The sequence below is a fragment of the Chrysemys picta genome, chromosome 3 (genome assembly GCF_011386835.1).
Source record: "Chrysemys picta bellii isolate R12L10 chromosome 3, ASM1138683v2, whole genome shotgun sequence".
Taxonomy (NCBI): Eukaryota; Metazoa; Chordata; order Testudines; family Emydidae; genus Chrysemys; species Chrysemys picta.
In genome coordinates this window covers 61059156-61073365 of record NC_088793.1, presented here as the reverse complement: position 1 = coordinate 61073365, position 14210 = coordinate 61059156, and the positions used below count along the sequence as shown (strand labels likewise).

General features: G+C 41.2%; 1 protein-coding gene across 1 annotated transcript in view; it reads left to right on the top strand.

The window, feature by feature from the left end:
* The window catches only part of COL12A1 (collagen type XII alpha 1 chain), a 137400-nt gene that overhangs the window by 33483 nt on the left and 89707 nt on the right, over nt 1-14210 (top strand). Inside the window, 2 exon segments of the mRNA XM_065588059.1 lie at nt 5721-5993; nt 8239-8511. Coding sequence (XP_065444131.1) covers nt 5721-5993; nt 8239-8511 — 546 coding nt within the window.

Below are 14210 nucleotides of genomic sequence, written 5' to 3'. Positions count from 1 at the left end.
ACAAAACATTCAGTTGCTGTGCTAGTTGCAGTCCTTGTTCACCATTTGGATCGCTTCCTCTTTTCTCTTCTCTTTCCTTTTATCTTTCCCAGGACTTGGTCTGCACTTGCCCCATCTTCTCTTCACTAAAAAAATTGAGGGGCAAAGTTTTTCAAAGAACTCCAGATAATCTCAGCTATATAAAATGTTTACATAGCTATCTGATCCAGTCCAAGGATAAACACATTCCAGAGGCCCAGTGTTTTATAAACTGTTCAAAGATGGTCGAGAAGGAAGAATTTAGCACATGAGAAATTAGAAATGGAGGGCAATATTCCATACTATGGAAGTTATTCCTGTGTAGGGGATATGGATTTCTTCCATACTGTTTTGTTGGGGATGGGGTGGGGAGGTGTCTTCCCCCATCCCATGGAATAAGGAGGGTTTTTTCGTGCCCCTTTCATATTGCAATCCATTGACATGCTTAAATGATTTGCTGGATCAGTTCAAGAGTGCTCAGCAAATTCCAGGATTGAGCCCTGAGTTTTTGTAGTGGGAAGTCAGAACTTAGAGTCCACAGATTACATCCTAACATACATGTGTGGCCATGAGAGATGGGGCAGGGAGCATGTTATCATGATGGTACCAAAAGTTTTACTATATCATGAATGTTCAAATGTGATTTATCCACTTATGGATCTGGGGCAAAATCTTAAGTGAATCCACATGTTCCATAGAATCTCTATGTATAGAAATTTGATGCGCTAATAGGAATATTACATTAGGGATCTATTATCAATCGCCTGACCAGGACAGTGATAGTGATGATGAAATGCTAAGGGACATTAGAGAGGCTATCAAAATTAAGAACTCAGTAATAGTGGGGGATTTCAATTATCCCCATATTGACTGGGAATATTTCACTTTAGGACGAAATGCAGAGATAAAATTTCTCGATACTTTAAATGACTGCTTCATGGGGCAGCTGGTACGGGAACCCACAAGGGGAGAGGCAACTCTAGATTTAGTCCTGAGTGGAGCGCAGAAGCTGGTCCAAGAGGTAACTATAACAGGACCTACAATAGCATTCAGCATCCCTGTGGTGGGAAGAACATCTCAACAGCCCAACACAGTGGCATTTAATTTCAAAAGGGGGAACTATGCAAAAATGAGGGGGTTAGTTAAACAGAAGTTAAAAGGTACAGTGACTAAAGTGAAATCCCTGCAAGCTGCATGGGCGCTTTTTAAAGACACCATAATAGAGGCCCAACTTCAATGTATACCCCAAATTCAGAAACACAGTAAGAGACCTAAAAAAGAGCCACCGTGGCTTAACAACCATGTAAAAGAAGCAGTGAGAGATAAAAAGACTTCCTTTAAAAAGTGGAAGTCAAATCCTAGTGAGGCAAATAGAAAGGAGCATAAACACTGCCAAATTAAGTGCAAGAATGTAATAAGACAAGCCAAAGAGGAGTTTGAAGAACGGCTAGCCAAAAACTCAAAAGGTAATAACAAAATATTTTTTAAGTACATCAGAAGCAGGAAGCTTGCTAAACAACCAGTGGGGCCCCTTGATGATTGAGATACAAAAGGAGCGCTTAAAGACGATAAAGTCATTGCGGAGAAACTAAATGGATTCTTTGCTTCAGTCTTCACGGCTGAGGATGTTAGGGAGATTCCCAAACCTGAGCCGGCTTTTGTAGGTGACAAATCTGAGGAATTGTCACAGATTGAAGTGTCACGAGAGGAGGTTTTGGAATTAATTGATAAACTCAACATTAACATGTCACCGGGACCAGATGGCATTCACCCAAGAGTTCTGAAAGAACTCAAATGTGAAGTTGCGGAACTATTAACTAAGGTTTGTAACCTGTCCGTTAAATCGGCTACTGTACCCAATGACTGGAAGTTAGCTAATGTAACACCAATATTTAAAAAGGGCTCTAGAGGTGATCCCGGCAATTACAGACTGGTAAGTCTAACGTCGGTACCGGGCAAATTAGTTGAAACAATAGTTAAGAGTAAAATTGTCAGACACATAGAAAAACCTAAACTGTTGAGCAATAGTCAACATGGTTTCTGTAAAGGGAAATTGTGTCTTACTAATCTATTAGAGTTCTTTGAAGGGGTCAACAAACATGTGGACAAGGGGGATCCAGTGGACATAGTGTACTTAGATTTCCAGAAAGCCTTTGACAAGGTCCCTCACCAAAGGCTCTTACGTAAATTAAGCTGTAATGGGATAAAAGGGAAGGTCCTTTCATGGACTGAGAACAGGCTAAAAGACAGGGAACAAAGGGTAGGAATTAATGGTAAATTCTCAGAATGGAGAGGGGTAACTAGTGGTGTTCCCCAAGGGTCAGTCTTCCGACCAATCCTATTCAACTTATTCATAAATGATCTGGAGAAAGGGGTAAACAGTGAGGTGGCAAAGTTTGCAGATGATACTAAACTGCTCAAGATAGTTAAGACCAAAGCAGACTGTGAAGAACTTCAAAAAGATCTCAAAAAATTAAGTGATTGGGCAACAAAATGGCAAATGAAATTTAATGTGGATAAATGTAAAGAATGCACATTGGAAAAAATAACCCCAACTATACATACAATACGATGGGGGCTAATTTAGCTACAACGAGTCAGGAAAAAGATCTTGGAGTCATCGTGGATAGTTCTCTGAAAATGTCCATGCAATGTGCAGAGGCGATCAAAAAAGCAAACAGGATGTTAGGAATCATTAAAAAGGGGATAGAGCATAAGACTGAGAATATATTATTGCCCTTATATAAATCAATGGTACGCCCACATCTCGAATACTGCATTCAGATGTGGTCTCCTCATCTCAAAAAAGATATACTGGCACTAGAAAAGGTTCAGAAAAGGGCAACTAAAATGATTAGGGGTTTGGAACGGGTCCCATATGAGGAGAGATTAAAGAGGCTAGGACTCTTCAGCTTGGAAAAGAGGAGACTAAGGGGGGATATAATAGAGGTATATAAAATCATGAGTGATGTGGAGAAAGTGGATAAGGAAAAGTTATTTACTTATTCCCATAATACAAGAACATGGGGTCACCAAATGAAATTAATAGGCAGCAGGTTTAAAACAAATAAAAGGAAGTTCTTCTTCACGCAGCGTACAGTCAACTTGTGGAACTCCTTATCTGAGGAGGTTGTGAAGGCTAGGACTATAACAGCGTTTAAAAGAGAACTGGATAAATTCATAGTGGTTAAGTCCATTAATGGCTATTAGCCAGGATGGGTAAGGAATGGTGTCCCTAGCCTCTGTTTGTCAGAGGATGGAGATGGATGGCAGAAGAGAGATCACTTGATCATTGCCTGTTAGGTTCACTCCCTCTGGGGCACCTGGCATTGGCCACTGTCGATAGACAGGATACTGGGCTAGATGGACCTTTGGTCTGATGCGGTTCTTATGTTATTATCAAAATTAAGGGGGGAGGGCTAGCTCAGTGGTTTGAGCATTGGCCTGCTAAACCCAGGGTTGTGAGTTTAATCCTTGAGGGGGCCCCTTATGGATCTGGGGCAAAATCAGTACTTGGTCCTGCTAGTGAATGCAGGGGGCTGGACTTGATGACCTTTCAGGGTCCCTTCCAGTTCTATGAGATCAATATAAGTATTATGTCATGGTAGTTTCAAAAACACTTAAAAATATCCTAAAGCACTAATTTACATTAGGGAATAACTTCTTGTGAAGTTGTATTTAAAAAATTCCTTTCCTTTCAATTTCCTTGAAACTTTGTGGATATTTAGACAAAACCTTTCCAGGTAAAGAAGATAAGACTAAGAGCACAACAGTTTTGGAGACAAATGAAAATATCTTTTGGAGCTAAGACTAAAAGTGCACTGTCATGTTACTCATGAATTTAAGACGAAGATGGTAGGATGTAGCTGAAATATTGCATAAATCATATCAGCTTCTGAAATGAGATGAACATGTAACTAGTGGCATACTTGGATGGCTTGACTATCTACTTGGTGCTAAAATTGGCACAGACATTAACTCCGGGAGAAATCTATGCCTCTCCAAGGTGCCCCCTCCACCCACTATCAAAATAAATAAGGTCTTTGCTATCTGGGTTTAATGTTTGGAATAATGTTTCAAATGTGTTTTTTCCCCCTGATCAATACCAAGAAATAGAATGGTTAGTCCATGGAGGGAAGATTGAGAAATAATAAGAAAAATAAATAAGGCAATTGAGAAAAGGTAAAGCTAGCGAAACAAGAGAGGATAAAAATATCTAAAAATGTATATCCTGCTACTGTTTAGTCATGGTGGAAGGAAACAAAAGGAAAATGCAAACTCTCCAGTGACTCCATGGAATTCTAATGAATAGGGCCCTTTGGGAACATCTATACTGGAAAAAAAGACCCACGGCTGGCCTGGGTCAACTGAGTTGTGCTTGCAGGTCTCGAGCTACGGGGCTAAAAATTGCTGCCCCCTCAAGGGATCCCCAAATTTGAGCTCTAGTCTGAGCTCAAACATTTACAAAGTTGCTTTACAGCCCTGCAGCCTGAGCCCCGGTAGCCCAAGTCAGCTGATCTGGGCCAGCCACAGGTGTTCGCTGTGTAGACGTAGTGACTTAAGGCAACAGCTTCTTTTTCTTGAGGTCTCTCCAAAGTATATTGTTGCATTTACTAATCCCGCTTCCCTGGTCTTTCAAATCTGTCCTTTCCCTCCCTATTGCAACACATAAATGTTCTACAGTGTGTTGAGCCTTGTGGGACAGGCTTGTCCTTTTTAGGAGTCTCCGTGAGGAACCCCCCCACAAAACATTCAGTCGCTGTGTTAGTTGAAGTCCTTGTTCACCATTTGGGATCTCTTCCTGTTTTCCCTTCCCTTCCCTTTTATCTTTCCCAGGACTTGGTCTGCACTTGCCCCATCTTTTCTTTACTAAAAAAATTGAGGTGCAAAGTTTTCCATAGAACTCCAGATAATCTCAGCTATATAAAATGTTTGCATAGCTATCTGATCCAGTCCAAGGATAAACACATTCCAGAGGCCCAGTGTATTATAAACTGTTCAAAGATGGTCGAGAAGGAAGAATTTAGCACATGAGAAATTAGAAATGGAGGGCAATATTCCATACTATGGAAGTTATTCCTGTGTAGGGGACATGGATTTCTTCCTTACGGTTTTGTTGGGGATGGGATGGGGAGGTGTCTTCATGGAGGGGTCTTCACCCCATGGAATAAGCACGTGTTTTTTGTGCTCCATTCATACTGCAGCCCATTGACATGCTTAAGTGATTTGCTGGATCAGATCAAAAGTGCTCAGCAAATTCCAGGATTGAGCCTGAGTCTTTGTAGTAGGAAGTCAAAACTTAGAGTCCTCAGGCTACATCTTAATGGATATGTGTATTCACGGGAGATGGGGAAGGACGCATGTTATCATGATGGTACCAAAAGCTTTACTATATCATGGATGTTCAATAGAGTTTTATCAAAATTAAGTATTATATCATAGTAGTTTCAAAAACATTTAAAAAATATCCAAAAGCTCTAATTTACGTTAGGGAATAACTTCTTGTGAAATTGTATTTAAAAAATTCCTTTCAGGTCTTAGATCAATGCTCTGGACTGAATCCTGGAATTTGCTGAGCAGTCTGAAACTGATCCAGGGAATCACTTAAGCATGTATGCTATCTCTCTTCTAATGATCTTAAAAGAAAGAAAGAAACGAGGCTTGTTTTATGATATGCTTTCAATGTCTTTTCACATGTATAGCCCGAGGAAGTCCAAGAAATTTGAGAGTTTCTGATGCTACAACATCCACAATGAAGTTATCTTGGAGTGCAGCACCTGGCAAAGTACAGCGGTACCGTATAACGTATACTCCAGTGGCTGGAGGTGATACCAAGGAGGTAACCACAAGGGGTGATTCTACCACTACAGTGCTGAGAGATTTAGAACAAGGCACCAGGTATGCACTGTCCGTGACTGCCTTGTATGCATCTGGACCAGGGGACGCCCTCCCTGGGCAAGGAGAAACACTTGAAGGTAATTATTGATAGATATTATATAATCATTCATTTATTTGCGTACATTTTAGGTGCTTTAAATTGCATCATGTTCCTGAAGTTTCTAAAGAAGTGAAAATATGCGTCATGCCTATGTGTACTAATGCAATGTAAATGATTAAGGATAAGAAGAATAGGAAAAAAAATCTGGTTGTGGTTTAGAATTTAAGAATTTCAAATTGATAAACGGGCCTTCTCTCAGGGGTGGTTTTATATAAAAGCACAAAGTCCAGATTTTAAGATCACTCTTTTGCCAGTGCAGGAACAAAAGGAAAAGAGCCAATGTGTCTAATGTAGTAAATCTCAGTACTCAGCTCTAGATCCTTTGCAAGATGACAGCAGCAGAGTAAAACCTATAATAGTGAAGTCATCTTGTAATAAATGTGAATATCAGTAAATGCAGTGCCCTTTTATATATCTCAGTTTCTCAAATAAGAGAAAGCCATATGAAAAATAACAATACTATATTGTGACATGAAAGTTTTGAGAATCAAATTGGCACAGACCTTTACTCCTGGAGAAATCAATGCCTCCCCAAGGCACCCCCTGCCTGCCATCAAAATAAACAAAGACTTTGCTATCTGGGTTTAAAGTTTGGAATAGCGTTTCAAATATGTTTTTTTCCTGATCAGTACCAAGAAATAAAATGGTTCGTCCATGGAGGGAAGGTTGAGAAATAATAAGAAAAATAAATGAGGCAATTGAGAAAAGGTAAAGCTAACGAAACAAGAGTGGATAAAATAATCTAAAAATGTATCTCCTGTTCTTGTTTAGTCATGATGGAAGGAAACAAAAGGAAAAATCCAAACTTTCCCATGATTCCATGGAATTCTAATGTATAGGCAATAGGGCCCTTTGGATACATCTACACTGGAATAAAAGACCCACTGTTGGCCTGGGTCAACTGAGTTGGGCTCGCAGGTCTCGAGCTACGGGGCTAAAAATTGTCACCCCCTCATGGGATCCCAGAATTTGATCTCCAGCCCGAGCCCAAATGTTTACAAAGGGGTTTTACAGCCCTGCAGCCTGAGCCTCGCTAGCCCGGGTCAGCTGATCTGGGCCAGCCACAGGTGTTCGCTGTGTAGACGTAGTGACTTAAGGCAACAGCTTCTTTTTCTTGAGGTCTCTCCAAAGTATATTGTTGCATTTACTAATCCCACTTCCCTGTTTTTTCAAATCTGTCCTTTCCCTCCCCATTGCAACACATAAATGTTCTACAGTGTGTTGAGGCTTGTGGGACAGGCTTGTCCTTTTTAGGAGTCTCCGTGAGGAACCCCCCCACAAAACATTCAGTCGCTGTGTTAGTTGAAGTCCTTGTTCACCATTTGGGATCTCTTCCTGTTTTCCCTTCCCTTCCCTTTTATCTTTCCCAGGACTTGGTCTGCACTTGCCCCATCTTTTCTTTACTAAAAAAATTGAGGTGCAAAGTTTTCCATAGAACTCCAGATAATCTCAGCTATATAAAATGTTTGCATAGCTATCTGATCCAGTCCAAGGATAAACACATTCCAGTGTTTTATAAACTGTTCAAAGATGGTCGAGAAGGAAGAATTTAGCACATGAGAAATTAGAAATGGAGGGCAATATTCCATACTATGGAAGTTATTCCTGTGTAGGGGACATGGATTTCTTCCTTATGGTTTTGTTGGGGATGGGATGCGGAGGTGTCTTCATGGAGGGGTCTTCACCCCATGGAATAAGCACGTTTTTTTTGTGTTCCATTCATACTGCAGCACATTGACATGCTTAAGTGATTTGCTGGATCAGATCAAAAGTGCTCAGCAAATTCCAGGATTGAGCCTGAGTCTTTGTAGTAGGAAGTCAAAACTTAGAGTCCTCAGGCTACACCTTAATGGATATGTGTATTCACGGGAGATGGGGAAGGACGCATGTTATCATGATGGTACCAAAAGCTTTACTATATCATGGATGTTCAATAGAGTTTTATCAAAATTAAGTATTATATCATGGTAGTTTCAAAAACACTTAAAAATATCCAAAAGTTCTAATTTACGTTAGGGAATAACTTCTTGTGAAGTTGTATTTAAAAAATTCCTTTCAGGTCTTAGATCAATGTTCTGGACTGAATCCTGGAATTTGCTGAGCAGTCTGGAACTGATCCAGGAAATCACTTAAGCATGTATCTCTCTTCTAATGATCTTAAAAGAAAGAAAGAAACGAGGCTTGTTTTATGATATGCTTTCAATGTCTTTTCACATGTATAGCCCGAGGAAGTCCAAGAAATTTGAGAGTTTCTGATGCTACAACATCCACAATGAAGTTATCTTGGAGTGCAGCACCTGGCAAAGTACAGCGGTACCGTATAACGTATACTCCAGTGGCTGGAGGTGATACCAAGGAGGTAACCACAAGGGGTGATTCTACCACTACAGTGCTGAGAGATTTAGAACAAGGCACCAGGTATGCACTGTCCGTGACTGCCTTGTATGCATCTGGACCAGGGGACGCCCTCCCTGGGCAAGGAGAAACACTTGAAGGTAATTATTGATAGATATTATATAATCATTCGTTTATTTATTTATATATGCCTCCCTGTGCCTGTGGCGCCCCACCATCAAAATAAATAAGGTCTTTGCTATCTGGGTTTAATGTTTGGAAAAGCATTTCAAATCCCTGATCATTACAAAGAAATAAAGTGGTTAGTCCAAGGAGGGAAGGTTGAGAAATAATAAGAAAAATAAATGAGGCAATTGAGAAAAGGTAAAGCTTGTCCTTTCTAGGAGTCTCCCTGAGGAAAAAAACCCCTCAAAAATATTCAGTTGCTGTGCTAGTTGCAGTCCTTGTTTACCATTTGGATCTCTTCCTGTTTTCCCTTCCCTTTCCTTTTATCTTTCCCAGGACTTGGTCTGCACTGGCCTCATCTTTTATCCTTCTAAAATAGTTCAGGTGCAAAGTTTTTCAAAGAACTCCAGTTAATCTCAGCTATAAAAAATGTTTGCATAGCTATCTGATCCAGTCCAAGGATAAACACATTCCAGAGGCCCAGTGTTTTATAAATTGTTCAAAGACAGTAGAGAAGGAAGAAGTAAGCACATGGGAAATTAGAAATGGATGGCCATATTCCATTCTATGGAATTTATTCCTGTGTAGGGGACATGGGTTTCTTCCTTACTGTTTTGTTGGGGATGGGGTGGGGAGGTGGTTCCCTACCCCATGGAATAAGCAGGTTTTCTTCGTGCCCCATTCATACAGATCTGAGAAGGTTGACAGTAGTCCTAGGGCTGTTTTTAGAGCACAGGTCTTCAGCCTCTTTTATTCATTGTCTGAGTGCACCCGTTGGTGAGGAGTAACAGTCAGAGGAAAGTTTGTGGAGGATAAAAATGTTTAAACTGCATCAGCCCTTGACTGGATAGCTGCAGGATCCAGAGGTGAGAATGCTGCAGAAGTTGCTCCATACTCATCCTCTCTCTAAAATATATGGGCCTGACACCACAAAGCTCTGGTTGGATGGCACTGGTAGGTTTGAAGGGGGTGAGCCATCCCTCTTTCCCCAGCCAGGATTTGACTGTTTTGGCTTCCCTTCAACTCACAGAAGTGGCTGGTAGAAGTTTTCCCTTACCAGTAGCTAAATAGAATTGTATTGAATTTTAAATGCGACAGAAATGAAACTGCAAAAAGGAAAAGAAAATTAAACCAACCACACAATTCAGCTAGTGAAACAGGATGTGTGGCCGTGGAGGCACCTAAGCAGGGCCATCTTGTTTTTCATGCAACACTAACAGTATTCTTCATTATTTTTGGTGATTATAACAGGATGAGGCTCCTTCTCACCTATCTTCCTCTGCCTATGCAGACCATGTGGATACTCTTTGCTTGTAAACACCACATGTGGCTTATTTACAGTGTTTCCCCACCATTTTCACAGCATTGTGCAACACCTGATCTACAATAGCATATCACCCTCAGCCCCTTAGACCAAGGGTAGGAGAGGTTGGAGATCTTGCCCTCAGAGATCTCTCGTGGGACTGACTCTGAGAGCCTGCCTCTTTCTGGTTCTGTCTCCACCCTGGCACTTCCTTTCGGTGCCTTTTCTACGTTCTGGGCTAATGTGTTAATTAGCCTTGTAGCTCTCTCCAGCTTGTTCCCAATCTCTCAGTTAGGCACAGCTATCATTGTCAGATTTACTCCCAGGCAACTAATAGCAGTTGCAGTGACTGGAGAGCTACGTCTGCTGCTGTTCCCTAACTCTCTGTCCCAGTGACACAACACAAATCACAAGTTGACATACAGACGAGACTTAAGAAAACCCGCAGAAAGATTCCCCCAGCAACACACTGAGTTGTCCATTTTATTTTGTTACATCAACTCAGCCAAAACCACCTCATACCCCAGAAATAGGATATAATGGTGAACACAGTGAGGGTGGGGAGTGGAAATCCAGTCGATAGCTAACAATCAACTGTTTCTGAGAGCTACTGTTTTTCTAATCTGTTTTCCCCTGGGAAAGGGGGTGGTAAGAGCAGGCCTGGCAAGAGTTTCCTTTTCTGCCCAGAGGCATATTGTCAGATAACAAGAACATACTGTACACAGGCTGTTTAATAGCTTAACTTGAACAGATAATAGTTTGCAGTTTTTAAAGAAAAACAAATTTCTCTCTAGGTCAGGCAGTCTATACAGGTACGTTTAGTCCTAATCTATGTCTTCATGCTTTGGAAGATGAAAATCTATTTTATGAGCACCCTGTTGCTGGAAGCTAGGATTTTTGAGAACTGCCTTAAGGATATCACAGCTACTGCTGGTGAGGGTGAATGCATCAGGCGTCTAAAGCAGAGGAGTTCATTTGAAATATGAACTTGAGAGCAATGTCACCAAAAAAAGCATTCATAGTTGTTTATCAGAACAAGATACAATGGGCCCCATTCTGATCTTGCTTGCACCACAGTAATTCAAGAGCAACTCCACTTATGTTAGAGACGTTACTGGGCCAGAATCTCTGCAGGTGTAAACTGACATAACTCGATTGAAGTAAATGAGCTGTGCCAGGTTTTACGCCAGGAGAGGGTTCAGCCCATCATGCTTTAAACCTCAGTGAAGCTGAGATCAGAATCTGACCCAATACTTATAATGTAGATTAGTGTAATGTAAACAACAAGAACTGCATATTTTACTATACTCAGGAGATATTCTTTATTGGGGATTAAATAATGGTCTTTCCCCCCCTTAGTATGAAAGTCTTTCCATTTAAATGTTATACAGCCCAGTTCTGCCATTTCTTTTAATGCTGTGAGAATTGGGATGTGAGGATTCATCATAGTTGATTCACTTTCTAGTTTCAGGGACTCTTCTGCTGTATCCATTTCTAAGAGCTTGGCTTTTTTTTTGGCCAGGAAATGAATAGTGGTTTCTTAGTAGGTATATGTTATTGTTTTTTTGCTGTTTCTATAGCAACATAAGAATGTTTTAGAAATGAATGACCTCCTACAGAGTGAATGGGGCTAACTCAAGTGACATTTCCTGACAATGAAGTTTTTAGCATATTATAGGAACTTTCCGTAATGTTTGAATTACGTAGTTCTTCTCCATATAGACTGAAACAAGGACTCAGTGTCTTTCAAAGAGATTTAGTGCTGTCTCATGCATTTTTTTCAATGATACATTCCAAGATTTTTCACCCTGACATTTGCAAGTGACTTTTGATAACCATGGAGCAATCATTTGAATTTTCTTGTCTGGGGAAGTACACCATTTGCAGGAAAAAACAAATCCACTCAGAGGAAGTGATTAACTACATAAGAAAAATTGAACTGATTTTCTAAATATTATATATCAAATAGTTAACTAATTAGTTGCTGGGTAACTAATTAATTGCTGGAATAGATAGATCGAGTAGATTTTCAGGGGCTGATTCTGATTTCATATCAGTTTTATGCTGGTGTAACTCTGGTGGACCAGATCCAGGGCTCCTTGATTCAGCCTCCTGTGCAAAAGAGCCAGCAACCTGGCCTAAAAGGGCAAGCGAGGACTCTCCTTATGTAGAGGAATGCTCCACTAGCAGAGAGCTGGCACAGGAAGCTCTGTTCTACCCCCTTCCAACTTCCCCGGCATAGCAGGTTATGTCACATGACAAGAGGTGTGGCCAGAGTGCTCTGCACGCCAACGTATTCAGCTGCATAATGGCCCCTAGGGAGACATTACCAGCCAACTTAAGTAGCTGTCCTATCTTTTGCCAGAGGCCAATTTGACCATCAGCAGGGCCTGGATCAGGAGTAGTATTAAGGTAGCTGTGTCCCATCCAACACACACACGCACACACACACACACACACACACACACACACACGTCCTACTCTGAGATGAACTTGGCTGGATGTGAGGATCTGGCCTTCTGACTTCAGTGGAGATACTCGTGATTCACACTGTTGTAAACAAGAAAGGAATCAGGCTGTAAAAGTTCAGTGTGTGCACGGCATGAGGGCGTTTGTTTCCTTAGTTGATTAAATTCTGACCGCTTAGGATATTGGCTCAGATCTAACTTACATTTAATCTAAGTGAAATATGGATCAGTGTGAGATTTACGGTAACATATTAATCTTGAAAACTAGCTTGAATACATGTATAGAAAATGTATACGTTTTGGGACTGATAGAGGTGTGTATCTTCCACTGAAATCAGAGGGAATTGTGGGTATGTAACTGAGGACAGAATATGGGCATTTATTTTTTATGACTGTTAAGGTTTTTACCCTTAGGCTATGTTCACACTATGAACTATGGATGTGATTCCTTTGCTGGTGTATATACACTTGGGGTAGTTCTGATCAAGCTCAAGTAGGAGCAGCGGAGGCCCAGCCCAGCCGTACTGAGTACTGACCCATCGGTTTTAATTGGGCTTGTACTCGGCGTGGCTCAGCTGTGCCTCTGCTACAGCTACCCGTGCTACTGCAGCTTGGCTGGTGTTTATACGCCCACCCCTAGCTAGTAGTGTAAGTGTAGCCTTAACTGATTAAGTCATGTGTTCAGGAGCAAAAATGATTGCTGGAGAGCTCAGGAGACAAGAGCCAAGCAAGTGTAGGAAACTGACTTAAATCGGATATTGTGTCTCTGGCTCAGCATGATGGAAAACCTTGGTATGAAAAGTGAAGACGTGCAGAGATTCAGGGCTGGAAGGAAGAGAACCTGTTTTATATCTAAGGGTCTGTCTATACTAAGTGAGGAAAAGTATCAGAGGGGTAGCCGTGTTAGTCTGGATCTGTAAAAAGCGATAAAGACTCCTGTGGCACCTTATAGACTAACAGACGTATTGGAGTGAGGAAACTGTTGTAGAGACATTGAGAACCTGAGCCAAAGCCCGTTGAAGTCAAAATTGAACACCACAGAGCCTAGCACAGTTACTGGGGGCAGGGGCTTTTGGGTAATTTTCAAAGTCAGAGCACTTCATCATGTGATGGTGATACTGGGACTGGATGAAAAAGTGGCGCTGTGATCTATGGGGCATCCATTCCAAACAAGGGAGAAAACAGAGAGGACTATGCCGATTCTGTTGGCTCCAAGCCAAAGACCATCACCAGCTAGTACAACCACCATCTGCTTCACCACCATGACCTTACCCTATCTTATTGTGAATGGTCTTTCTACTTTCCTTGGCTATCCTGTTCTTGTAAGCAGCAGAGCTATTAAGGTGTATGAGAATCCTTCTTGTTGGAGCATTTAGCCGGGGCTGGCTCTAGGTTTTTTGCTGCCCCAAGGAAAAAATTTGCCACCCCAAGAGTGCAACTTCCCAAGCAAAAAAACAAACAAACAAACAAAAAAACCCACAGGTGGCCGGAATGCTGCCCCTGGAATTGTGCCACCCCAAGTACGTGCTTGCTTTGCTGGTGTCTAGAGCCAGTCCTGCATTTAGCAATTAAGATTCTTGAACATTTAAACAGAAGATCAGAATAATTGCTCAGATACGTTAGTGATAGGAAGCAGTGCAAACCTCTATGACAGATAAATAGTACGTAAGCAGATTTACCGTGTGATTTGCATACTTATACTTCTCAAACAAACTAAACATGGCTAATAGGTATAATTGTATGCCTACTAGCCATTACATTATACTGGTAATGTCACTGAACTTAAGTATATTTCTAAACTCCTAATGTAGCAGCTTAGTTAATGCTTAGCAGAATCTTAATAACTTAGGACTTTGCACCACTTTCTAAACACAGCTGCTTCTCTCCCCCACCTCCAGACCCA